Source organism: Pongo abelii, chromosome 16, assembly GCF_028885655.2.
Source record: "Pongo abelii isolate AG06213 chromosome 16, NHGRI_mPonAbe1-v2.0_pri, whole genome shotgun sequence".
NCBI lineage: Eukaryota > Metazoa > Chordata > Mammalia > Primates > Hominidae > Pongo > Pongo abelii.
Genome location: NC_072001.2, coordinates 61,860,485 through 61,887,786, shown reverse-complemented (window position 1 = coordinate 61,887,786; position 27,302 = coordinate 61,860,485). Strand labels below are relative to the sequence as shown.

The 27,302-nt window shown below is 40.5% G+C and overlaps 1 protein-coding gene across 2 annotated transcripts in view; it reads right to left on the bottom strand.

Annotated features, from left to right (window-relative positions):
* The window catches only part of MINDY2 (MINDY lysine 48 deubiquitinase 2), an 86,709-nt gene that overhangs the window by 33,695 nt on the left and 25,712 nt on the right, over positions 1-27,302 (bottom strand). For both annotated transcript variants that reach the window (XM_002825499.6, XM_009249882.4), the window contains exons 3-5: positions 19,202-19,266; positions 11,664-11,822; positions 242-344 (exon numbers count right to left, since the gene is read on the bottom strand). In XM_002825499.6, the coding sequence (XP_002825545.1) occupies positions 242-344; positions 11,664-11,822; positions 19,202-19,266 (327 nt within the window). The remainder of the gene's footprint in view (positions 1-241; positions 345-11,663; positions 11,823-19,201; positions 19,267-27,302) is intronic.

Genomic DNA, 27,302 nt, shown 5'->3' with positions numbered 1-27,302 from the left:
CCAGTCTGATCGTGAACTCCTGTCCTCAGGTGATCTGCCTGCCTTGGCCTCTCAAAGTGCTGGGATTACAGGCGTGAGCCACCATGCCCAGCCTATGGATGGTTACTTCTTAAAATTCATACAAGTAATATAACATGTGTTTTTTAGAAGTCTTATTTAAGAAATTTGAAAGATATTAAGTTATAAGAAAAATTATCTTGCCAAGAATTTCAAAAGTCAGGAAATAGCAGCACTCACCCACCTTCACTAACCAGCTCACTATTGTCTGACTGTTTACAAGAGATGATCTTCTCCACTAGTTGGTTGTAGCTGCAGTTACCAACAGCTTTTACAATGTCATCAATCTAGAAAACAAATGACTGTCTCACTAATCATGGTAAGATTAGGAACAAAACAAATGAAAGCCATAACACTCTTTAGAATTTTATTCTAATATAATACTAAATATAAAACTATTCTTTACGAAAAACAAAATCAGCACTAAAATCAACACCCAACAGTTTTCAAGTTTGTTTACAGCTCAGTATGACACATTATGAAAAATACTGCAGTTGTATTATTTTAATTATGCAAAAAAAGATTAAATGGGATTATTACATGCAACTTTATTTCTTAAGGTCATAAACATGTATTTAAGTGATCAAAATAAAACATAAACTATTCCAGAAGAAAAAATAAGAACATATCCATTTTTTTCTCCCGGCGTAAAGTATCAAGCAACAGTTTTTTTTTTTTTTTTTTAACTAAAAAACAAATGTTGCACATTTAAAGCAAAGCAACTTTAAATATGTTAATTTATAGGATTAATAAAATTATTCCATTTTATTACTTATTTCCTAGAAAAGTATAGTGGAGATACGAGTAGAGATAACTAATGTTATTTTCCTGAAGAAAAGTTAATATATGTTAATCGGGGACGGGATATGTGTCATGATTCTTATTTAATCTTTGTTTTAGAGGTACAGCAGTAGAGTAAATTTAAACTTTTAAGCTATAGGAAAATAAAATTGGGCTTCCCTACTCTCTCTCCATTACACTTTGCTTTGACTATAGAAGAAAAAGAGGTTTCTACTGTCTAAACAACTTATATAGTTGCCTTTCCATACATAAAAATATATTTATATTTATTTATAAATTATTTATGTGTATTGCTGTATTAGTAAGTTATATACCTAATAAAACAAATACAAATTTTAGAATTACATAAATAAAAATAACAGGGCCAATGTTTTCTTCCTACATTCAAATGATCACCTTGAAGACTTACTCTTTGAATACCACAGGTCTCAACATATATCTGCACAATACTCACAGCAGTGGTTTTCAAACTTGGGGAGCTTGTTAAAAAGATGTAAAAGAATTTCAGGCTCAATTGTCTAAGTTTTCATTCCACTGCCCAGGTGATTCCGATGCATAGCAAAGTTTGAGAACCACCATTGTAGGCTGTAATTTATTTTCCTTGTTTATGAAAAAGTCTACAATACTAAAAGCCTCTTAACTCATACAACTGGAACTGATGATTGGTTGAGTAAACAATCAGTTAATTCAAAAAGTCACAGCAGGAAATTGTGGAAAATGTTTACAGGCATAAATATCTTAAACATTGTTTTTTTTTTGAGATGGAGTCTCACTCTGTTGCCCAAGCTGGAGTGCAGTGGTGTGACCTTGGCTCACTGCAACCTCCGCCTCCTGGGTTCAAATGATTCTCCTGCCTCAGCCTCCTGAGTAGCAGGGATTACAGGCGCCCGCCACCACACTTGACTAATTTTTGTTTGTTTGTTTTGAGACGGAGTCTCACTCTGTCGCCAGGCTGGAGTGCACTGACACAATCTTGGCTTACTGCAACCTCTGCCTCCCGGGTTCAAGCGATTCTCCTGCCTCAGCCTCCCTAGTAGCTGGGACTACAGGTGCATGCCACCATGCCCAACTAATTTTTGTATTTTTAGTAGAGTTGGGGTTTCACTATGTTGGCCAGGATGGTCTTGAACTCCTGACCTCAAGTACTCTGCCTGCCTCAGTCTCCCAAAGTGGTGGGATCACAGGTGTGAGCCACTGTGCCTGGCCCATATCTTAAACATTTCACATTAACTTAAAACACAGAAATGTATTCAATCGTCAATCTTTTGATGCAGAGCCAAATCCTTTTCTTTGTGAGAGGATCCTTGGGATAAGATTCTATGTACACTGCACAAAAAACATCTATGAGTTCCAGCTTTGATTTATGTAAAATGAGAAGTTAGACTCTTAAGAAACAATTTGAGGGCACAATCTCTTCAGATGTTATTTTCCTCAACACCTTTACTTTATAGTGCTTTTCATTAGTGACTAAACTTCAGTAAGTCTTTTCAAATAATCTGAATTTTCAATTCTAAGAAATCCACAAAAATACAGCTACACTAAGTTGGGTGTGGTGGCTCACACCAGTAATGCAAACAATTTAGGAGGCTGAGGCAGGAGGGTATCTTGAGGCCGGGAGTTCAAGACCAGTCTGAGCAACACAGGAAAACTCCTGTCTCTAAAAATAAAATAAAAATATTTTTGAGATTTTTTTCTTACTCTGTCTCCCACGCTCTGTCACCCACTCTGGAGTGCAGTGGTGTGATCTGGGTCTCACTGAGTCACTCTCGCTGGAATGCAGTGGCGTGATCACAGCCCACTGCAGCCTCGACCTCCCAGGCTCAAGCAATCCTTCTACCTCAGCCTCCTGCATAGCTGGGACTACAGGCACACGCCACCACATCCAGCTAATTTTAAAATTTTTTGTAGAGACAGGTCTCATTATGTTGTCCAGGCTGGTCTCAAACTCCTGGGCTCAAGCAATTCTCCCATCTTGGTCTTTCAAAATGTTGGGATTACAGGCGTTAGCCACCATGCAAGGCCTCTAAAAAAATTTTTTTTTTTTTTAATTAGCTGGACATGGTGGCGCACGTCCATAGTCCCAGCTATTCAAGAGGCTGAGGAAAGGATCGCTTGAGTCCAGGAGTTTAAGGCTGCAATGAGCTATGATCATGCTACTACACATCAGCCTGGGCAATGCGGCAAGACACTGTCTCTAAAACAAAACAAAACCCCCCAAAACCCAACTACAATAATAAACACAAGATCAATAGGCTGGGCACGGTGGTCCATGCCTGTAATCCCAGCACTTTGGGAAGCTGAGGCTGGCAGATCACCTGAGGTCAGCAGTTCCAGACCCGCCTGGCCAACATGATGAAACCCCATCTCTACGAAAAATACAAAAAATTAGCCAGGTGTGGTGGTGGGCACCAGTAATCCCAGCTACTTGGGAGGCTGAGACAGGAGGATCACTTGAAACCGGGAGGTGGTGGTTGCAGTGAGCTGAGATCACGCCTGGGCAGCAAGAACAAAACACTGTCTCAAAAAAAAAAAAAAAAAAAAAAAAAAAGATCAATATACAAAAATCAAATATATTTCTCTAGAGTATCAATAAAAAAAGATTTCAAATATTCACAGGCAGAATCTGTACATTAGTATTTCACTCAAGGCCAGGTGTAGTGGCTCATGTCTATAATCCCAACACTTTAGGAGGCTAGCAGGGGAGGACTGCTTCAGCCCAGGAATTTGAGACCACCCTGGGCAACATAACAAGGCCCTGTCTTCACAAAAAATAAAAAATCTAGCCAGACATGGGAGTGTGTGCCTTTTTAGTCCAAGCTACTCAGGAGGCTGAGACAGGATTGCTTAAGCCCAGAAGTCCCAGCTTGCAGTGAGCTATGATCATGCCACTGCACTCTAGCCTGGGTGTCAGAGTAAGATCTTGTCTTCCCCCACCCCCAGAATTCCATTCATCCAATTTATTTGGATGCCTATTACGTACTACTACATGCAAGATGCCATTAGAGAATCTACAGACACAATAGTGAGCAAAATAGTTTATGCTTTCATAAAGCTTATATTCTAGAGTAAAAGCAAATAATAAACCAAATCAACAAATACATAATGTAAGGTTGTTGTATATAGTGGTATGCAGATGTTTGTTTTCATTGTAGTACAGTATTCCATAGAATATACCATAATGCGGTTATTCATTTGTCTTTTGATGGCTATTCAAGTTGTTTTCAGTTTGGGACTATGGCAAATAACACTCCTGTGAAAAATTCTAGGACATTTATCCTCTTCCACTCATCAAGAGTGTATGCCTTGCCAAATTGCTGAGTCTTATGGAATGCTTAGCATCAACTTTAATGGATAAACCAAACTGGTTTCAAAAGTAGATGGCCAATTTCCATTCGCATCACAAGAAATGAGAATTTTCTATGCTGCACATCTTCACCAACATTTAATATTGTCAAACTTTTATTTTTTTATTTTTGTTTTTTGAGACAGAGTCTTGCTCTGTCGCCCAGGCTGGAGTGCAGTGGCGCAATCTCAGCTCACTGCAACCTTTGCCTCTCGGGTTCAAGCAATTCTCTGCCTCAGCCTCCTGAGTAGCTGGGATTACAGGTACCCACCACCATGCCCGGCTAATTTTTGTATTTTAATAGAGACAAGGTTTCACCATGTTGGCCAGGCATCTCAAACTCCTGACCGCAGGTGATCCACCTGCCTTGGCTTCCCAAAGTGCTGGGATTACAGGTGTGGGCCACTGCGCCCGACGTTAATACCATCAGACTTTTAAATGTTAGCCAGTCTGATGTATGTATAGTGGTCTCTAATTCTGATTTTAATTTGTATTTCCCTGATGACCAATTCATATGTTCATTGGCCATTTGGATATCTATTTTTGTGAAGTGCCTATTCAAGTCATTTGCTCCTTTTTTTTGGCTGGGCTATCTTTAAAAAATTATCTGTAGGAGCTCCTACTTTCTGAATATTAACCCTTTATTCATTTTTTAAAGTTGCAATTCATCTACTCTGTGGCTTGCTTTTACATTCTCTTTGGAATGTCTTTAGATGAACACAAATTCTCAGTTTTAAGGTAGTCATGTTTACTAATGTTTCCTTACAGTTAATAGGTTTGTATCTTGTTTTTGAAATCCCTCCCTACAGTGATGTCATAAGATCAGGAACATAGTTTCAAACTGTTGTAGTTTTATTTTTTATAGTTAAACTTTTTTTCACCCTCCATGTTTGTAGAGCCAGGACCTTAGTATACTGCCCAGGCTGGAGTACGGTGGCTATTCACAGGTGCTATCATAGTGCACTGCAGCCTCAAACTCCTGGCCTTAAGTGATCCTCCTACCTCAGCCTTCTGAGTAACTGCGACCACAGGGATGCCACCTCACCTGGCTTTTACAGTTAAACTTTAATGCACATGGAATAGAATTTTGCGGTGTGAGTTGTAGGAAACAGTTTCATTTTTTCCCTCTATGTCTACCTAATTGTCTTAGAACCTTTTGTTTAAAGGACTGCCTTTCCCCATTGCTCTAGAGTGCCCTAGTTCTATCTGTAGAGTGATCTTTTTAGGCCTCTATTCTCTGTCATTGGTCTAACTCTTAATTACAATATTTAAAATACTTTGTATGTGAGCTGGGCATGCTGATGCACAACTGCAGCCCCAGCTACTTGGGAGGCTGAGGTGGGAGGATCCCTTGAGTCATCTGAGGCTGCAGTGAGCTATGATCACACTACTGCACTCTAGTCTGGGCGACAGAGCAAGATCTTGTCTCAAAAAAACAAACGAATAAGCAAACAAAAAAAGAATTAAAAATAAAAAAAAGAATTCAGGCTTACATTCCTCAGACTGTCATTCTTCACAATCTAAATTATCTGGCATTGTCATCTGCCAGAATCCAACCTTGGATGTATAAACTGCTGGGCATGTTGAGACTTTTCAGTGAAATTCTCAGAGTTGCCTTGCTTATAGTAAGCCATCCTTCCATTCTCCTGAATCCCAGCAGCTTTTACCAATGGACAGAGATGAAAAAAAAGCACTGCCAAGTCCTTGCTATTATGATCTCTGCTTTCCTAGAGTTAATGGATGCACACATGTATGCTGCATTCCATCAGTCAATATCTACTTATGTGCCAGGCACTGTTCTAAATACTGTGCTGTGAGTCCAGCCCTTACAAAACCTATATTCTAGTGGGAAATGACAGTTAATCAGGTAAAGAAATAATAGCCTTTTGGCTGGGTGCGGTGGCTCACGCCTGTAATCCCAGCACTTTGGGAGGCCAAGACAGCACTTTGGGATCACGAGGTCAAGAGATCGAGACCATCCTGGCCAACATGGTGAAGCCCCGTCTCTACTAAAAATACAAAGATTAGCTAGGCATGGTGGTGCGCGCCTATAGTCCCAGCTGCTCAGGAGACTGAGGCAGGAGAATCACTTGAACCCAGGAGGTGGAGGTTGCAGTGAGCCGAGATCACGCCACAGCACTCTAGCCTGGCGACAGAGCGAGACTCCGTCCAAAACAAAAGAAAAAGAAAGAAATAATATCCTTTCTTCTTGAGCCAAGCACAGTGGCTCATGCCTGCAATGCAGCACTTTGGGAGCCCAAGGTGGGAGGATCGCTTGAGGCTAGGAGTTTGAGACTACCCTGGGCAACATGGTGAAATCCTGTCTCTATAAAACACACAAAAATTGCCAGGCGTGCTGGTGTGCACCTGTAGTCCCAACTACTGGGGGGCTGAGTAGGAAGGATTGCTTGAGCACAGGAGGTTGAGGCTGCAGTGAACCAAGACTGTTCCACTGCACTCCAGCCTGGGTGACACGCGAGACTGTCTCAAAAAAACAAAAAACAAAAACAAAAAACCCCCATAAATACTTATAAGCATTTTAAATCTTATTTTAATTAAACTGGATGCTTTTTAAGGCAATGAGGAGGGAAGGGTAAAGGGAAGGATTTATTTTACAAAGATCATGCTAAGTTCAAGAAAATTCAACAGGGTAAGAATAACCTTTTCAGCAAATGGTACTAGGACAACTGGCTATCTACATGCGTATGAATAAAGTTGGGCCCTTTCCTCGAACCACATACAAAAATAAACCCAACATTGACCATATTAATAAATGTAAGTGCTAAAACTATAAAACTCTTAATAGAAAATAAAGAACTAAATCTTCTTGATTTTTGCTTAGGCAAAGCCTTCTTAGATAGGACATCAAAAGCATAAGGGACAAAAGAAAAAATAAAGTGAACTTCACCGAAATTAAGTCCAGGCACAGTGGCTCACATTTGTAACCTCAGCAGTCTGAGAGGCTGAGGTGGGAAGACTGCTTGAGGCCAGGAGTTCAAGACTAGCCTGGGAGTTCAAGCGTGTCATACAGTGACACGCCGTTTCTAAAAAATAAAGTAAAAATTAAAGAATATTTCCAAATCATATATCTGACAAGAGATTTGTGCTTAGAACACATCAAGAATACTTGCAACTCAATTACAAAAAGACACATAGCCAAATAAAAAAAATGGGGAAAGGGGCTGGACATAGTGGCTCACACCTGTAGTCTCACACTTTGGGAGGCTGAGGAGGGAGTATCATTTGAGCCCAGGAGTTCGAGACCAGCCTGGGCAATATGGCGAGATCTCATTTCTACAAAAAATTAAAAAGTGAGCAGGGCATGGTGGCATGTGCCCAGGTACTTAGAAGGCTGAGGCAGGAGGATCACATGAGCTCAGGAGTTTGAGGCTGCAGTGAGCTATGATCATGCCACTGCACTCCAGCCTGGGTGACTCAGTAAGACCCTGTGTCAAAAAAAAAACAAAATCAAAAACAAAACTCAACTGTAAAGAACCAATCTAATTAGAAAGTGGGCAAAAGACATGAAGAGACATTTTACTAAAAAGAATATGCAAATGGCAAACAAGCACATCAAAAGATGTTCAGCATCATTAGCCGTTAAAGAAATGCAAATTAGGCTGGGTGCGATGGCTCACGCCTGTAATCTCAGCACTTTGGGAGGCCGAGGCGGGTGGATCACCTAAAGTCAGGAGTTCATGACCAGTCTGACCAACATGGTGAAACCCTGTCTCTACTAAAAATACAACAAAATTCGCTGGGCGTGGTGGTGGGCACCTGTAATCCCAGCCACTCAGGAGGCTGAGGCAGGAGAATCACTTGAATCTGGGAGGAGGAGGTTGCAGTGAGCCAAGATTGTGCTACTGCACTCCAGCCTGGGCAACAGAATGAGACTCCATCTCAAAAAACAAAAAACAAAAAACAAATGCAAATTAAAACTACAATGAAATATTGCTACCTAAGAATGGCTAAAATAAAAAATAGTGACAACATTAAATGCTGATGAAGATGCAGAGAAACTGGATCATTCATACGTTACTGGTGGGAATGCAAACTTTTGGTACAGGTACTCTTGTAAACAGTTTGTCGCTTTCTTAAAAAAAAGAATACACAAGTTAACTGGGCATAATGGTGCATGCCTGTAGTCCCAAATACTTGGGAGGCTGCGGCAAGAGGATCACTTGAGCCCAGGAATTCAACTCCAGCCTGGGCAACAAAGCAAGACCCGGTCTCTTAAAAAACAAACAAACACACAAACCCACAAGCAACTACAATATAACCCACCAACTGCACTCCTGGGCACTTAACCCAGAGAAATAAAAAACGTACCTGTACACAAATGTTTACAGCAGTTTGAGATAGAGTCTTGCTCCATCACCCAGGCTGGAGAGAAGCGGCATGATCTTGGCTCACTGCAGCCGCCACCTCCTGGGTTCAAGTGATTCTCCTGCCTCAGCCTCCCTGAGTAGCTGGGATTACAGGCACACGCGATGACACCCAGCTGATTTTTGTATTTTTAGTAGAGACGGGGTTTCGCCATGTTGGCCAGGCTAGTCTCGAACTCCTGGCCTCAAGTGATTCACCCACCTCAGCCTTCCAAAGTGCTGAGATTACAGGCGTGAGCCACCGTGCCCGGCAGGAAAACACTCAGATGCTCTTTAACAAGTAAAACTGCGGTAGGTCCACACCACAAAATACTACTCAGTAATAAACAGGAGCAAACTATTGATAGATGCAACAATCTGGATGATGCTTTGGAGACTTATGGTGAGTACGAAATGCAATCCAAAAAGATTACACACTGTATATAATATTCTCAAAATAACAAAATTATAGAAATGGAGAAAGATTAGTGGTTGTCAGGGGTTAAGAAGAGGGTAAGGGTGTGAGAGAAGTGGGTGTGGATATAAAAGGGCATCAGGAGGGATTCTTGTGTTAACAGAAATGTTCCGTATCTTGATTTTATTTATTTACTTATTTGTCTATTTATTTTGAGACACGGTCTCGCTCTTTCTCTCAGGCTGGAACGCAGTAGTGTGATCACAGCTCACTGCAGCTTCAACCTCCTGGGCACAAGTGATCCTCCCACCTCAGCTTCCTAAATAGCTGGGACTACAGGCATGTTCCATCACGCCTGGCAAATTTTTTATTTTTGTAGAAATAAGGTTTTGCCATGTTGCCCAGGCTAGTCTTGAACTCCTGGGCCCAACTGATCCTCTTGCCTTAGCTTCCCAAAGTTCTAGGATTACAGGCATGAGCCACCTGCGTACAGCCATGTATCTTGACTTTATTAATGTCAATTTCCTGGTTTTAATATTTTACTAAATTTTGCAAAATTACTAAATTTTCCCATTGGGGAAAATTGGGTAAAAGGTATGAGGGATCATTCTTTATTATTTCTTTTTTTTTTTTTTTTGAGATGGAGTCTTGCTCTGTTGCCCAGGCTAGAATGCAGTGGCACGATCTCGGCTCACTGCAAACTCTGCCTCCCGGGTTTAAGTGATTCTCCTGCCTCGGCCTCCAGAGTAGCTAGGATTACAGGCGCCTGCCACTGCACCCGGCTAATTTTTGTATTTTTTAGTAGACACGGGGTTTCACCATCTTGGCCAGACTGATCTCGAACTCCTGACCTCATGATCCACCCGCTTCAGCCTCCCAAAGTACTGGGATTACAGGCGTGAGCCACTGTGCCCAGTCTGTTCTTTATTATTTCTTACACTGGCATGTGAATTTACAATTACCTCAAAATAAAAAGTTTAATTTATAAAAAAGGTAAATTCTCACCTCATACCATAAAACAAAATAAATTTGAAGGGCATTGGCTGGTATGATTCCTTTGTCTTTTGCTTTTAAAGTTTACAATTAACCAATATTATTTTGAAATTTGAATCTTACTTTATGTTAAAAAATGTAAGTAAGTGAAAATAATATTAAAACAGTATAGGAGTAGACATAACACAGATCAGTGGAAAAGACAAGACTCTAACCTATTTAAAAATTTAGTATGTTATAGTAGAATTATTTTTTCCTTTCATCCTTCCAGTTGACTCTCCATTTCTTCTCTATTCGGGAGACTAACCTCTATGGACTGCAGCAATCGGAATTCTTACTCTCTAATTATCAGTTGAATTTGGCCAAAGGGAGCTACTAGAGGAAATCAGAAAGTGGGAGTCAGAGAATGTATTACCTATGCTCTTTCCCTGCTGGGCCATAGCTTGGAGGTAGTATTCCTCTCCTGAAGGTCACATCTCCTGGTCAGGAGCTCTGTGCTTTAGCAATCTATCTTGCTGTGTTCTGCTAAGTATTCCCTCTCCTTGTCTCTTCAGAGTTAGGAGTGGCAATTATTTTCTGCTGTTGCTAGGTCTAAGATGCTACACCATCCCTTACTTGTTCCCCTTAACTTTGCCCACATCTTTGTAAATAGTCTCTTCATTAAACTTTTGACAGTTATCCTTAAGTGTGTCGTCTACTTCCTGCCAGGACCCTGATAAGCTTAACAAGAGGCAAAATCTGGATTGCTAGACTAATATACCAAAGGTCAATGTACAATTTAGAAATGTACAGTTAGAGTGATGGATAGATGGGGGTGCCTTTTTAAAATAAATGTTTGGGTAATACAAAATCTCTTTTCAAAGCTATCCAATAAAGAATATGGTCTTGCCCAAAAAGAGGTTTGACCTTTGTCCCGGCTCCTATTAAATCACTTCTAAATCTTGGCATTTCCGTACCAATAGGAGTGACTATGTTATTTATAGTGGGCCCCTTGGGCCATACCTACAGTTTATACTAATGATGGATCCCTTGAACCACATGGTGTCAGCTCAGCTTTCAGAGAGGGAAGGGTAGGAGTCTGGCTTCAATCACATGGGCAATAAATTAAATCATACCTACATAATGAAATCTCAATAAAAAATCTGAACACTGAAGGTGGGGTGAACTTCCAGGATTGGCAGCACTCCATGCATATTGTCATACATCAATTCCAGGAGGGTATGATGTCCTAAGGATCCAAGGGAAGCTTCACAGTTGGAACCCTCCTAGATTCTGCCGTATGTGTCTCTTTCCTTTGCTAATTTTAACCTGTATCTTTGCCCTGTAATAAACTGTAATGGTGAGTATAATAGGTTTCAGGGAGTCCTGTTAGTTACTCTGGTGAATTACTGAACCTGAGGGTAGTTTTGGGAAACCTTTGAACTTGTGATTGGTGTGAGAAGTACGGGTGGTCTTCTATGAGCTCTTCCTTCTAACCTTGTAGTTGGGCCCTAGCTCCTTATAGTTGGGGTCAGAAGCCTTGTGCAGACTTAGTAGCCTAGAGGACTCTGTTCTTAACCTCACAGTTTGGCTAATTCCAGGCAAAAGTACAAAAAAAGTAAGTAACAAAAAATATAAATTGAGATTAATTTGCCAAATTAATATATTTTTCCTGTATTTGTATTTATATAATTTAAATTATTCAACTTACCTGAGGATCTACTAACCACCCATGGTACAAAGGAATATCAAGAAGATCAAATACTATGCATTCTGGTGTATATTCAAACACTCGAACACCAGTGAATCTTACATTTACATCCAGGCCTGTCTGTAGTTTGTGCAAAATTGCCATGGCATCACTCATATTCTGAAAATAGAAAAGGGGAAAGTTCTAATTCAGAAACATCAAAACGAGAACAAAAAAGATATTCAAGTACAAGCACATTTACTTTTAATTTTCCATTTTATCCAATAAATTCAATTCAACATATTTTTATTATTGAGTATCTACTATGTGTCAGAAACTAATTGGAGTTTGAAAGATATAACAATGAATAAAACAGACACTGAGGTGGTCGGATCACTTGAGGTCAGGAGATCGAGACCAGCCTGGCCAACGTGGTGAAACCCTGTCTCTGAAAATACAAAAATTAGCATGGTGGCATGCGCCTGTAGTCCCACCTACTTGGGAGGCTGAGGTGGGAAGATCACGTGAACCCCGTAAGTGGAGGTTGCAGTGAGCCGAGATTGCGCCACTGCATTCCAAGCTGGGCAACAGAGCAAGACTCTGTCTCAAAAAACAAAACAAGACAAAGTCCATGCTCTTATGCAACTAACATTCTATTGGGAGAGATAAACATGTATATATATAAAACAATGTCAAGTATTAGTAAGAAAAACTGAACAAGATGAAGTTGTATAGAGTAGCAGAAATGAAGGAGCTATTTTAGACCAGAAAGTCTAAAGTCAGATGTTTTTCAAGTCAAAGAGGAAGAAGGCCTCTTGCACTGGTGAATCTAAAATAACTCAAAGTAGGATCTTGAAGAGACAGTTGTACACCCATGCTCATTGCAACATTATTCATAATTCTTTATCTATTCTTAGTTACAACTGACAAATGAATAAAGAAAATGAGGTATATACATACAATAGAATATTATTCAGCCTTAGAAAAAGAAGGAAATCCTGTCATATGCTACACCTGATGAACCTTGAGGACATCATGCTGAGTGAAATAAGCCAGTCACAAAAGTAAAAATACTGTATGATTCTACTTATATGAGATATTTAGAGTCATCAAAATCATAAAAACAGAAAGCAGAATGGTTGTTTCCAGGGGACTGGGGGAAGTGGAAAAGGGGGGTTGTTTGATGGATATAGGGTCTTACTCTGTTGCCCAGGCTAGAGTGCAGTGGTGTGATCGTGGCTCACCACAGCCTCAAACTCCTGGGCTCAAGTGATCCTCCCGTCTCAGCCTCCCATGTAGCTGGGGCTACAGGTACATGCTACCATGCCCAGCTAATGTTTTTGATATTTTGTAGAGACGGGGTCTCACTATGTTACCCAGGCTGGTCTTGAATTTCTGAGCTCAAGTGATTCTCCGCCTCAGCTTCTCAACGTATTGGGATTACAGACATAAGCCACCATGCCTGGCAAGTTTCAGTTTTAAAGATGAAAAAGTGGCTGGGCGCGGTGGCTCACACCTGTAATCCCAGCACTTTGGGAGGCTGAGGTGGGTGGATCATGAGGTCAGGAGATCGAGACCATCCTGGCTAACACGGGACCACCCTGGCTAACACGGTAAAACCCCGTCTCTACTAAAAATACAAAAAATTAGTCGGGCGTGGTGGTGGGCACCTGTAGGCCTAGCTACTCGGGAGGCTGAGGCAGGAGAATGGCGTGAACCCAGCAGGTGGAGCTTGCAGTGAGCCGAGATTGCACCACTGCACTCTAGCCTGGGCGACACAGCAAGAGTCTGTCTCAAAAAAAAAAAAAAGAAAAAAAAAAGATATATTTTATATTATGTGGTTTTTAACACAATTTAAAAAAATAGAAATGAGCTATTAAGCCATGAAAAGACACAGAGGAAACTTAAATGCATAGTAGTAAAGAAAACAAGCTAATCTGAAAAGGCTACATACTGTATAATTCCAAATGACATTCTGGAAAGGGCAAGACTACAGAGACAGTAAAAAAGATCAGTGGTTGCCAAGGATTAAGGGAAGGGAGGAATGAACAGGCAGAGTACAGAGAATTTTTAGGACAGTGAAACTATTCTGTATGATACTGTAATGGTAGATACGTGTCATTATACATTTTTCAAAATCCATAAAATATACAGAACCAAGAAAGAGTAAATTATAGACTCTGGGTGATAATGATGTGGCATTGCCAGTTTATCAATAATAAATGAACCACCCTGGTGCAGGATGTTGATAGCGGGGGAAGCTGTGTGTGGGGGGTTAGGAGGAACAGGAGGTATATAGAAATTCTCTGTACTTTCCATACTTAATTTTGCAGTGAATGCACTGAAAAGGAAGGAAGGATGGAAGGAAGGGAGTGAGGGGGAGGGGAGTGGGGAGTGTAAATGGGAGAGGAAAGGAGAGGGAGGTGAGGGAGACAGCCTCTTTGAAAATGACACTAGAATAGAGACCACAGTGAGCACTGAATCTTAGGAAGCTCTGGGCAAAGAGCATTCCAAAGTAGATGCCAGTGCAAAAACGAGTTTATTACTGTATCCATGGAATAGCATGGGGCCCAGTGTGGCTGGGACAAAATAAAAGTGAAAAGTTGAAGGAGATGAAGTCTAAGAGGCAGAGGCTGGATCACAAAGACTTGTTTGTCAAATTAAGGAGTCATTCTGTCCACATCAGTTTTCTCAACAAATGTAGTCATATACATCTGGAATAAAGACCATTTTAAAATGCTTTTCTAAGCATGTTAACACATTAAATATAGACATATGTATAGAGAATACATTTGAAAGAATAAAGAAAAACCAATACATAAAATTTAACACACTTTAACTGAATCCCTACTGCTAATCAGACACTGTACAAGATACTAAAGATACAAAATACGAACAGTAGACTATAGTCTATAGAGGGGTTTGATAATAAAAAGGGTGAAAATGAAGGAAATTTCATATTAAAACTAGGGATTCTCTTTGAAATTTGAAAAAAACAAATTTAGGTTACAAAAATGAAGTTCTGTTTTATGAAATAATTTATAAAATTCCATTCTAACAGACTGTACAGACTGTAAACAGAAATCATTCAAATGTTTCAAATTAATGAATGATGCATTTATAATAGGATAACATTGTTATACTGGTCTTTGACCTTTCTCGGTTTCATCTCTTCCTACTATGTATGTTTCCCCCAAACAATATATTTTCTCAACCTTCCCAAAAATTGAACGCTTAAAAACAACCAGCTTACATTTTTTCCCTTAAGTATTTTAGAACTTTTCTTAAATCTACAGCAATGATGAATCTGAAAAAATAGTAACAACAGTGAGCAATCTAAGTATTAAAGTTTTATAACCACCAGATTTTCCTCTATTTTTGTAAATTCTTGTTTGTCAACCACCCAACTTCTTTTAGGGGCAATATGATTTCTAATGGCTCTGGGCTCATGCTTATACCTTCATATATTTGCTACAGTTATTCCCCATTATTTAGTATTAAAACAATTGAGTTAACACCATTTGATATCTTCATAAACATTAATAAAACTGATAAAAGAGGCCAGTTACAGTGGCTCATGCCTGTAATCCCAGCACTTTGGGAGGCTGAGGTGAGCAGATCACTTGAGCCCAGGAGTTTGAGGATGCAGTGAGCCATGATAGCACCATGGCAAACCAGACCAAGTGACAGAGTGAGACCCTGTCTCAAAAAAAAAAAAAAAAAAGTTGGCGCATTGACTCACGCCTGTAATCCCAGACAGGTGGATCACTTGTCAGGAGTTTGAGACCAGCACAGCCAACATGGTGAAATGCCATCTCTACTAAAAATAAAAAAATTAGCCAGGAGTGGTGGCACATGCCTGTAACCCCAGCTAATTGGGAGGCTGAGGCATGAGAATCCCTTGAACCTGAAAGGCGGAAGTTGTACTGAGCTGAGATCATGCCACTGCACTCCAGCCTGTACAACAGAGGGAGACTTTGTCTTTTTGTTTGTTTGTTTTTTTGAGACGGAGTCTCGCTCTGTCGCCCGGGCTGGAGTGCAGTGGCGTGATCTTGGCTCACTGCAACCTCCACCTCCTGGGTTCAAGGGTTCCATCTGCCTCAGCCTCTCGAGTAGCTGGGACCACAGGTGTGTGCGTATTTTTAGTAGAGATGGGGTTTCACCGTGTTAGCCAGGATGGTCTCGATCTCCAGACCTTGTGATCCCCCCGCCTCAGCCTCCCAAAGTGCTGGGATTACAGGCGTGTGCCACCATGCCCAACTGAGACTCTGTCTTAATAAAAAACAATTGATAAACCAAACAAACTTATTTTAAAAGGTTTTTAAACTCTTGGGTAAGTATTTTGCCACTTTGTTCCCAATTCCAAATTATACTTAATATTATAAAATATAAATGTGAGCTATGGTTGCTTACCTCACAAGAAGGGAGTACTACTGGATCCTTTAGGGCAGTGGTTAAACTGTTTCTCAGAACTCTTTTCAAAGGAACTTTTAACATGGTCAAATATTTTAAATTTAAATACAAAATATATTTTAAGAATATATTTGCACTCATTAAAAATTGGTTATGAATACACACATTATGTTTTCTTGTGCTGTCAGTATATTATTAGACAAAACTGGAAAAAATAGGCTCTTTGCTTACATTACAACTTCTGGTAAAGAGTTTTAATTGCGAATATTGCAGCTCTGTGTTGGTCTTTCTAAAATTAGGTTTGAAGACATCTGTTCACGTAAAATTACACGAAAAAGAACACTATTACATCACACTTGTGGAACATTATACATTAGCTTAGACTCAGCCCAGCCATATAAGCTTGACATACACGATTTTCAAAACAGTAATGTAATAATAACACCTTATAGTTTCATTGTTTATTTTAAAAGCAGGGTACTTTTTGCCTGATATGTTTATGAGAAATGCAAGCAGTTGTTAGATATCCTTTGTTTCAGCTTTGAGCCAATACTTCCAACTTCCCTTCAAGAATCCTGATCAGTGTAATGGGAGTGTATTCCAATGCAAGGTGGACTTAAACCAAATGCTGATAACATTTGCAAGCATTTTTATTTTTCTTTCTTTCTTAATTTTTTGAGGTGGAGTCTTACTATATCACACCCAGATTGGTCTTGAACTCCTAGGCTCAAGTAATCCTCCTGCCTCAGTCTCCTGAGTACCCGGATTACAGCTGCGAACCACTGTGACTGGCTGCAAACAGTTTTCTTTTCTTTTCTTTTTTTTTTTTGTAACAGGGTCTCACTCTGTTGTCCAGACTGGAATACAGTGGCGTGATCTTGGCTCACAGCAACCTCTGCCTCCTGGGCTCAAGCGATCCTCTGACCTCAGCCTCCCAAGTAGCTGGGACTATGGGCGTGTGCCACCATGCCTGGCAAATGTTTTGTATTTTTTGTAGAGACAGGGTTTTGCCATGTTGCCCAGGCTGGTCTCACTCCTGGGCTCAAGCGATCCGCCTGCTTTGGCCTCCCAAAGTGCTGGGATTACAGGCATGAGCCACCAAGCCTGGTGCCTGCAAACATGAAAATTAAGATTTTCTCATTTCAATCAAGATTTTCTCAGGATTAGGCAACGAAAGTAAAATGAATTTGGAGGTTGATATCAGACTGCAGCTATCATCCACAGTCCCTAATTTTAAGTTTTTAATCAAAATAGCTTCATGATTTCAGTAAGAAATGATATAAATTTCATAAATACATGATATAAATTGAACTTTATCACTTTATACTTATCATGTACTAGTTTTATATATTGGAAGCTGGGATAAGATTTCATCTGAAAAGAGGTTTCTATTGCTAAAAATATTTAAATATCACTGTTTTAAGATACAAATTCCCCTGATAAAATTTAAATCACTTAGAATACAAATTTGGCTTTAGCTACAGATTTCCTTTCTTCTTCTTCTCCTCCTCCTTTTTTTTTGTCGCCCAGGCTGGAGTGCAGTGGCGTGATCTCGGCTCACTCCAAGCTCCGCCTCCCGGGTTCACGCCATTTTCCTGCCTCAGCCTCCGGAGTAGCTAGGCCTACAGGCGCCCGCCACCACGCCCGGCTAATTTTTTGTATTTTTTTTTTTTCCAGTAGAGCTGGGGTTTCACCATGTTAGCCAGGATGGTCTCAATCTCCTGACCTCGTGATCCGCCTGCCTTGGCCTACCAAAGTGCTGGAATTATAGGCGTGAGCCACCACGCCCGGCCTCTTATTTTTTGAGGCATTCTCCCTCTGCCGCCCAGGATGGAGTGTAGCGACGCAATCTCGGCTCACTGCAACCTCCGCCGCCCTGGTTCAAGCAATTCTCATGCCTCAACCTCCTGAGTAGCTGGGACTACAGGTACGTGGCATTACACTTGGCCAATTTTTGTATTTTTAGTAGAGGTGGGGTTTTTCCATGTTGGGCAGCTGGTCTCCAACTCCTGGCCTCAAGTGACCCACCCACCTTGGCGTCCCAAAGTGCTGGGATTATAGGCGTGAGTCACCGCATCAGGCTGGAGCATAGTGGCGCGATTCCGGCTCACTGCAACTTCCGCCTCCTGGGTTGAAGTGATTCTCCTGCCTCAGCCTCACGAGTAGCTGGGACTACAGGCGCGCACCACCATGCCCAGCTAATTTTTTTTGTATTTTTAGTAGAAATGGGGTTTCACCATGTTGACAAGGATGGTCTCCATCTCCTGACCTCGTGATCTGCCCACCTCGGCCTCCCAAAGTGCTGGGATTACAGGCGTGAGCCACCACACCCAGCCAACTTGTTGATTTTTCAAATTTTATTAAGGCTAGATTATCTGAACATTAAATTCAAGAAATTTTGCAAGACAAATGAGTTATGCTTTCTTTTTGCAAATTTGATACTGGTGAAAGTATGTTAAAAAAGGTTGCTTTGAAAGTAAATATGAAGTTTCCAACGATGTCTCTTTCTTCCCTGGCTAATACTTCCTTCCATTCGAAGAAGCCAATTCCTTCTTGCCTTCTATTGCCAAGTAAAGGAAGAATACTGAAGAAAATGAAGCTCCGCTTGCTTTTTTCCAGCACCAATAATTTTAAGCCTAGTGATACCTCCTACATTGCAGAACAGGATCTCTAAAGAACATGCCAAGAAATGTGGATACTGAAACTATCAAATAGCAAAACTTGTCCTAATGACATACCATATACATCATTTGTTCAACTTTCTCCTGAACATAACTTAATTGTAAAATATAAATAAAACGAGGACAGATACATTAATGACAAATTCACCCGGAAGTCAATTTTTCAAGAAAAACACTAGGTTTGATCTGTCATGGAATGAAAAAAAAAAGGAAAAATACTGAGAAAAAAATGAGAAAAAAAAGGAAAAATCTGGCTGTGAGCTAAAAATGGATTTTATATTTTTAAAGAGATATAAAAAAAGAAAACAAAGAATATGTAATAGAGACTGACCACATGTGGCTTGCAAAGTCTAAAGTGTTGACTATCTAATCCTTTATAGAAAAATGCTGCCAGCTACTAATAGAAACCAATGTATATATTTAAACTTTAAAATCATATACTTTAACAAAAACTGTGTTTATTACCTGTTCATAATTTAAACGTTGAATTTCTGAAATTTCTTTTGGCTTTGCATCAAGCATGTAATCTCCTGTAAAAAAAAGAATTGTAAAATTGCCTTTTAAAAACTTGTTTTTCTGATTACAAAAGTAATAGATCTTAATTATAAATGTTAAAACACTGTAGCTATAGTTGACATATAAAATTGACTCCCCAATCCTACCCAGAGAAAATCAATGTTAACTTTTCCTATCACCTCAAATATTTTTTCAATGTATATACTATAGGAACTTTTTACTTCCATTTTATAATATATTTCAGCATCATTCCATGTTATTATGTATAAAGGTCCCAAAGGTTGTAACAAATTTCACTGCTGTCAACAATATAACTATTTCTGATTACCTCACCAATAATGGGTATTATCAGTCTTCTAAATGTCTGCAACACTAAGAAGTAAAAAAAAAAATTTTGGCATCTGCCTGGGTTTGGTGGCTCACGCCTATAATCCCAGCACTTTGGGAGGCTGAGGTGGGTGGATCACCTGAGGTCAGGAGTTCAGCCTGGCTAACTCTACTAAAAATACAAAAATTAGCCGGGCATGGTGGCATGGTGGCATGGTGGCGGTAGCTGTAATCCCAGCTACTTGGGAGGCTGAGGCAGGAGAATTGCTTGAACCTGGGAGGTGGAGGTTGCAGTGAGCCGAGATTGCGCCACTGCCCTCCAGCCTGGGCAACAGAGTGAGACTCTGCCTCAAAAAAAAATTTATTTTTTTTCTTTTCATTTAAAAAGATGGTATTTTTATATACGAGTTTTTATTTGGTGTCACCTTTTAAATATATGTATAACCTTTTGGTATATGTGGCAACTTTTAAATATATGTAGTACCTTTTAAAAATATGGATCACAATTTTAATACTTTTAAATCTATGTATTATCTTTCAAATTATGTATTAACTGTATGTATGTACTTTTTTCTTTGAATTATCTACCTATATAATTATCATTTTTTTTTTTTTTTTTTAAGAGATGGGGTTTTGCCATGTTGCAGCCTCCCAAAGTGTTGGGATCACAGGCATGAGCCACCGTTCCTGGCCTATCTTTTCTTATTAAACTGTAAAAGCTAAACTGGGCTGGGCATGATGGCTTATGCCTATAATTCCAGCACACTGGGAGGCCGAGGAGGGTGGATCACCTGAGGTTAGGAGTTCAAGACCAGCCTGGCCAACATGGTAAAATCCTGTTTCTACTAAAAATACAAAAATTAGCCAGGCGTAGTGGCATGCACCTGTAGTCCCAACTACTCAGGAGGCCGAGGCAGGAGAATTGCTTGAACCCAGGAGGTGGAGGTTGCAGTGAGCCAAGATCACACCACTGTACTCCAGCCTGGGTGATGGAGCGAGACTGTCTCAAAAACAAAAACAAATTTTATTTTTAAAAAATCTTGTCAACTGGTTAATCTGTCTCCACCCCTCCAGACAACTAGTTAACTGATTTTTTGTGAGATCTAGACTTAGTGATGTAACTGAGACTGCATATTTTAGAAGACTTTTTTTTTTTTTTTTGAGACAGTCTTACTCTGTTGCCCAGGCTGGAGTGCAGTGGCGTGATCACGACTTGCTGCAACCTCAACCTCCCTAGGCTCAGGTGATCCTCCCACCTCAGCTTCCTGAGTAGTTGGGACTACAGACACGCACCACCACACCTGGCTAATCGTTTCAAAAAAAAAAGCTAAACTGGATGCAGAAAAATGAGCAAAACTTGGAATGGCAATGGGAGAAAAAGCATCTTTTGAGAGGAAGAATGAATGGAGAATGCACATGTAAGAAAGATCATGTCACATGAACAGCTTATAAGAAGATATAATACAAAAGATTTATATTGTAAAGTAGTGGCAAACATGGTTGAATGAGTAAACTTGAACAGATTTTAGAAAATCTTAAATAATATGCTGTTAAGTTTGGCTGGCTGTAAAAGATCACAGGGATCTTTATATTTTTAAGTAGAGGAGTGAAGGATGAAATTGATGCTTTAGGAAAAGTACACTGATACGTAGGCTAATTTAGAGGACAAAGTGATACAGTTTATGGGTAAATCAGGTTGTGAAGTATGAGTATATAGAAAGAGAAAAAATTTCAAGGAAACAATTAAGAAAACCTTGCTACTAATGGGATATTCTAAATAAACAGAAAACAAGAAACCAAAATTTGATAGCTACTTTATGCCAAAAAAATGGAAGAGAGGGCTTGGCCTAAGTTAGCTTATACCAGGTGAACATTTGGAAAAAAGGAAATACAGGCAACTCTGGGCGAAATTAAAATGCTTCAACATTGACCTCGCTTTATAGCGTATTTATATTCAAAAGATGAAATAATTTTTTAAAACTCAGACAATGCCACCATCTCTATTATTTTTCTTACTTTATGCCAGTCTCATAATCATACTAACAATTTCAGATGGCTGAAGTCACAATATACATTCCAGTTTATATTGCGTTTCATATTCCTGCCCATTTCCTGCCTTCTCCCTACATCTCTTCTGCACCTTACTTTATTACACTTCCTAACACTTCCTAGGCATCGTGTTTCTTTCTCTATGCCAAAGCCCTCCAAAAAGCCATGTCCATGTCTGGCTCTGCTCTCATATTCTAGTAACAGAAATTTCCAGATTGAAATTCACTTCTTCTCCTCTAACCTTTGCCAATCAAAATTCCCATTTCCTTGGGGTACTTCAGCTAGGCATTAAGAAAGCAATTATTAGTTTCTCTTACAATCCCTCTACTAGTGTTTGCTTTTTTTTTTTTTTTTTTTTTTTGAGACGGAGTCTCGCTCTGTCGCCTAGGCTGGAGTGCAGTGGCGCCACCTCAGCTCACTGCAAGCTCCGCCTCCCAGGTTCATGCCATTCTCCTGCCTCAGCCTCCCAAGTAGCTGGGACTACGCGCGCCCGCCACCACGCCTGGCTAATTTTTTGTATTTTTAGTAGAGACAGGGTTTCACTGTGTTAGCCAGCATGGTCTCGATCTCCCGAACTTGTGATCCGCCTGCCTCGGCCTCCCAAAGTGCTGGGATTACAGGCGTGAGTCACCGCGCCTGGCCGTGTTTGCTTTTTAACTCAAAAACATCTCTTTTTTCTCCAGAGAAATGGAGTAGTCTCAAAAGGAGAACATCTAAACAGCTTAGAAAATTAAACATTTGTTCTGGCATGACTGGCCCTGAATAAAGTTTACTTTTGGTGAGGCAGAGCCTTTAGAATTTCTTTGCCTACATCATTCTTGTTCACTTCTCCCCCACCTCCCATCAAAATATTACTTTTACATGTCCCCAGTAGCTAAGCCCTCTCACCAGTGATTCCCAAACCTCTTTAGCTACACCAGGTCTAGCTATTTCCTCACTGATTTTTCTTTTTCCTTATTAAAATTATCTGTCCTATGTTCTGCTTCCTCAGGGCTTTGCTAGCTAAGAGTTAGATAAATTTAACATACCAAGATCTGTTAACTATTTCTTTTATTACTCTTTCCAAGAAAAATACCACGCTGACATTTTCGTGGTTAGAGTACACTTACGCAGCCACATTAACTACATGTTGACATCTCCAAATAACTAGCTCACAGTACATGCTCAGTGAGTATTTACTGGATTGCTGGGCACGGTGGCTGATGTCTGTAATCCCAGCACTTTGCGAGGCCAAGGCGGGCGGATCACCTGAAGTCAGGAGTTTGAAACCAGCCTGGCCAAGATGATGAAACCCCACCTCTACTAAAAATACAAAAATTAGCTGGGTGTGGTGGCAGGCGCTTGTAATCCCGGCTACTTGGGAGGCTGAGGTGAGATAATCACTTGAACCCAGGAGGCGGAGGTTGCAGTGAGCCAAGATTGTGCCATTGCACTGTAGCCTGGGTGACAAGAGTGAAACTCTGTCTCAAAAAAAAAAACAACAACAACAAAAAATTTTTTTACTGGATTAAAAAAACCAGAAAAGGGCTGGGTGTGGTGGCTCACGCCTGTAGTCCCAGCACTTTGAGAGGGTAAGGTGGGTGGATCACGAGGTCAGGAGTTCGAGACCAGCCTGGCCAACATAGTGAAACCCCATCTCTACTAAAAAAAAAAAAAAATACAAAAATTAGCTGGGCATGGTGGCGGGCGCCTGTAATCCCAGCTGCTTGGGTAGCTGAGGCAGGAGAATTGCTTGAGCTTTGGAGGCGGAGGTTGCAGTGAGCCGAGATCGCACCATTATACTCCAGCCTGGGCGAAAGAGCAAGACTCCATCTCGGGAAGAAAAAAAAAGAAAAGAAGGAAAAACATAAGTAGAGGAACTTTCAAATATTATATCAAAAACAGTTTGGGATTGTAGAGGGGTAAGAGGGATGTATTTTTGAGTATACGAGCTTTTCAGTGTACTTTAAATCATAGAAGGTGCCCAGATGGAGACAGCACATTAACCCCTCGGAACACTGGTTTCCTCTTCTGTAAAACAGAGGCATTACAATTTGGTGATGGCTTTATTTTTGCACCAATCTCATCCTTTGTACTATTAGTACTTCTGCACTTATGGCTCTGCTCATCGGTTCTCTGCCACCACAACTGTATCTCATTTGCAGAACTCATGGCAAAAGAGCTCATTTTGTCTCAGAAGGTATGCAGACAAAGTCAAGTAGAGTGCTAGTGATAACGAGCAGGGAAGAGGTTAGGTAAATGGTATCAACTTGTGATAGCACAGAAAGTAGAGCCAGAATGAAGATAAGAGCTATGGAGTGGCAGCACAGTTTAACACTGTCCAGTTGAAATATAATGCAAGCCACAAATTTGAGCTCAAATGTAATTTTAAATTTTCTAGTAGCCACATTAATAAAGGTCAAAATAAATAGGTAAAATTAATCTTTTCTTTTTTTTTTTTTTTTGTTTGAGATAGGGTCTCACTTTGTCACCCAGGCTGGAGTACAGTGGTACAAACATGGCTCACTGCAGCCTTGAACTTCCAGGTTCAAGTGATCCTGCTGCCTCAACCTCCTGAGTAGCAGGGACTACTGATAAGCATCATCACACATGGCTAATTTTTAAAATTTTTTGTAAAGATAGGGTTTTGCCATGTTGCCCAGGCTGGTCTTCAACTCCTGAGCTCAAGTGATCTGCCTGCCTCTGTCTCCCGCAGTGCTGGGATAAAAGGCATGAGCCATCACACCTGGCCAAAATTAATCCTAATAATATATTTTATTTAACTTAGTATATGAAAATTTCAACAATCAATATTTTAAAATTACTGATATTCTTTTTTAACCAAATCTTTGAAATTCAGTGTATATTTTACATTTACAGAACATCTCAATTCACACTGGCCACATTTCAAGGACTCAAGAGCCACATGTACCTAGTGGCTACTATATTCTTCAGTGCAGGTTTAGGTGATATATGGCAATGATCTAAGAAAGAATAGTACATGAGTCCAATTTGACTCAATCTGCCTTACACAATTCCATCTGAGAACAAGGAAAGTAGGGTGGAGAGTGGATGGATATAGAAGAGCTGGATAGGAAACAGGGTCAGAAATACATGTAACTCATTACTTAAATTATATATAGTTATATATAAATGGCCAGGTGCAGTGGCTAATGCCTATAATCCCAGCACTTCGGGAGGCCAAGGCAGGTGGATCACTTGAAGCCAGGAATTCAAGACCAGCCCGGCCAACATGGGGAAACCCCATCTCTACTAAAAATACAAAAATTAGCTGGGCATGGTGGCGGGTGCCTATAATCCCAGCTACTCAGGAGGCTGAGGCAGGAGAATTGCTTGAACCTGGGAGGCAGAGGTCGCAGTGAGCGAGATCGTGCCACTGCACTCCAGCTTGGGCAACAGAGAGAGACCCAGTTTCAAAAAACAAAACAAAATAAAACTACATTTAACTTGTTATTTAGGAAACTAAAATAGATTAAGCATCCTATTACAGTAAATTCAAACTTCCTGCCTGGCTCACAAGACTCTCTTGCCACAATCTACTTAATCCAATCTCTATTTCTCTAACTATACAACATGCAGATTTACCAACTATAGTCAAATTAGACACATACACTGTTCCTTCAATATGCCTTAAATATTTCCACCTCTAGCTTGAGCTTAAGATAGTTTCCACCTAGCCCTCAAACAACCTTTCCTATTCTTTACAACAGCATAGATTCTAACTATCCTTCAAAGCCCGATACAAGTCACATGTTCTCCATTCAGCCTTTTCCTACTCCTTACCCACTTCCCATACCCGTTTGTACCCAAACTTCTCAAAAGTTTTCTGCCCTTGAGGCTCCACTTCCTTACCTCCCAGATACTCTTCAACTCACCACTCCATTTCCATCTCATCACTGCAGTGACACGGTTTGATGAAGGTCACAATAACCACACTGCCAAGTCATAAAGAGTATTCTCCAGTATTCAATACCCTTTCTCCTTTCTTCTAACAATCTTCACCCTCTCTTGGCTTCATTCTACTACTTTGTACTGGCTTTTCTCCTATCTTACCAGCTACTTCTTCACTATTTCTCTGTCCTCTACTTCATGCATTTTAGCAGAGGTAATGTTGCACTTAAAGGGGCAAAAACTGGTTCTTGGTGCAGGAGGGAGGGTGGCCAAAAAAAAAAAAAAAAAAAAAATCTTAGATACTATAATGGTTTATAGCCTTCAAAGGGCCACAATACAAAAAAACACATACAACAGGCCGGGCACAGTGGCTCACGCCTGTAATCCTGGCACTTTGGGAGGCTGAGACGGGTGGATCATGAGGTCAGGAGATCGAGACCATCCTGGCTAACACGGTGAAACCCTGTCTCTACTAAAAATACAAAAAATTAGCTGGGCATGGTGGCAGGCACCTATAGTCCCAGCTACTCAGGAGGCTGAGGCAGAAGAATGGCGTGAACTGGGAGGTGGAGCTTGCAGTGAGCTGAGATCACGCCACTGCACGCCAGCCTGGGCAATAGAGCAAGACTCCGCCTCAAAAAACAAAACAAAACAAAACAAAAAAACACATACTATATATCTACAGTATTAAAATGTCCTGAAGTGAGCCATTAGGACAAAACTGTCTATAAAGGCTTCTCAGAATGGCAATAACGAAAAGAAAGTTGAAACACTGCTCCACCTAATCTCTGCATGCTGGGAAACTTCAGGGGAGAATCTTGGACCCCTCTTCTTTTCTCTATTATCAACTTCCACAGATTTATTTATTTATTTATGTATTTATTTTATTTATTTATTTATTTATTTTGGAGACGGAGTCTCGCTCTGTCGCCCAGGCTGGAGTGCAGTAGCGCAATCTCGGCTCACTGCAAGCTCCACCTCCCAGGTTCACGCCATTCTCCTGCCTCCGCCTCCCGAGCAGCTGGGACTACAGGCGCCCGCCACCGTGCCCGGCTAATTTTTTTGTATTTTTAGTAGAGACGGGGTTTCACCGTGGTCTCGATCTCCTGACCTCGTGATCCGCCCACCTCGGCCTCCCAAAGTGCTGGGATTACAGCTGTAAGCCACCGCGCCCGGCCCAACTTCCACAGATTTAAATACCATTTTTATACTGATGACTTCTAAACTCTTATCTTGAATTTCAGTGTTCTCTGGAACTCATAGTCTGCCATTAGCAAATTCCCTAGGTATTCAACTCCTCTGAATGTTCCCCTTCACCTTATTATCTGAGTATTTGGCTCTGTCTTGATGACAATGCAGTTCTCTTAAGTGACTGTTCTGTCCTCTCTCATACTTCTTTTACCAGTGAACCTCAAAGTGGAATAGGTACCCAATTGCTCCTTACTGTCATTCTCTCCCCACTTCCTCCCTAAACTCTCCAGTTTTAAAACTCAGATAATTCTACCCATTATCTACCCACCTTGTTGCAGTTACCTACTGACCTTCAGGCCAATTCCCTTTATTCTTGGCTCACTATCTTTCTCCAACACAAATTCCATAGTTTTCGGTAATTTCAATACGCATGGAGATGTCTCTTCCAATACCCTGCCTCTCTGTTCCTTGACCTCTTCTCCAACAAAAATATTTTATTCTTAAAACACACACACACACACACACCCCCACACACCCAAAAAAAACTTTCATTCTACTTTATCTCAGAAACTCATTTCCCATGGTAATACAG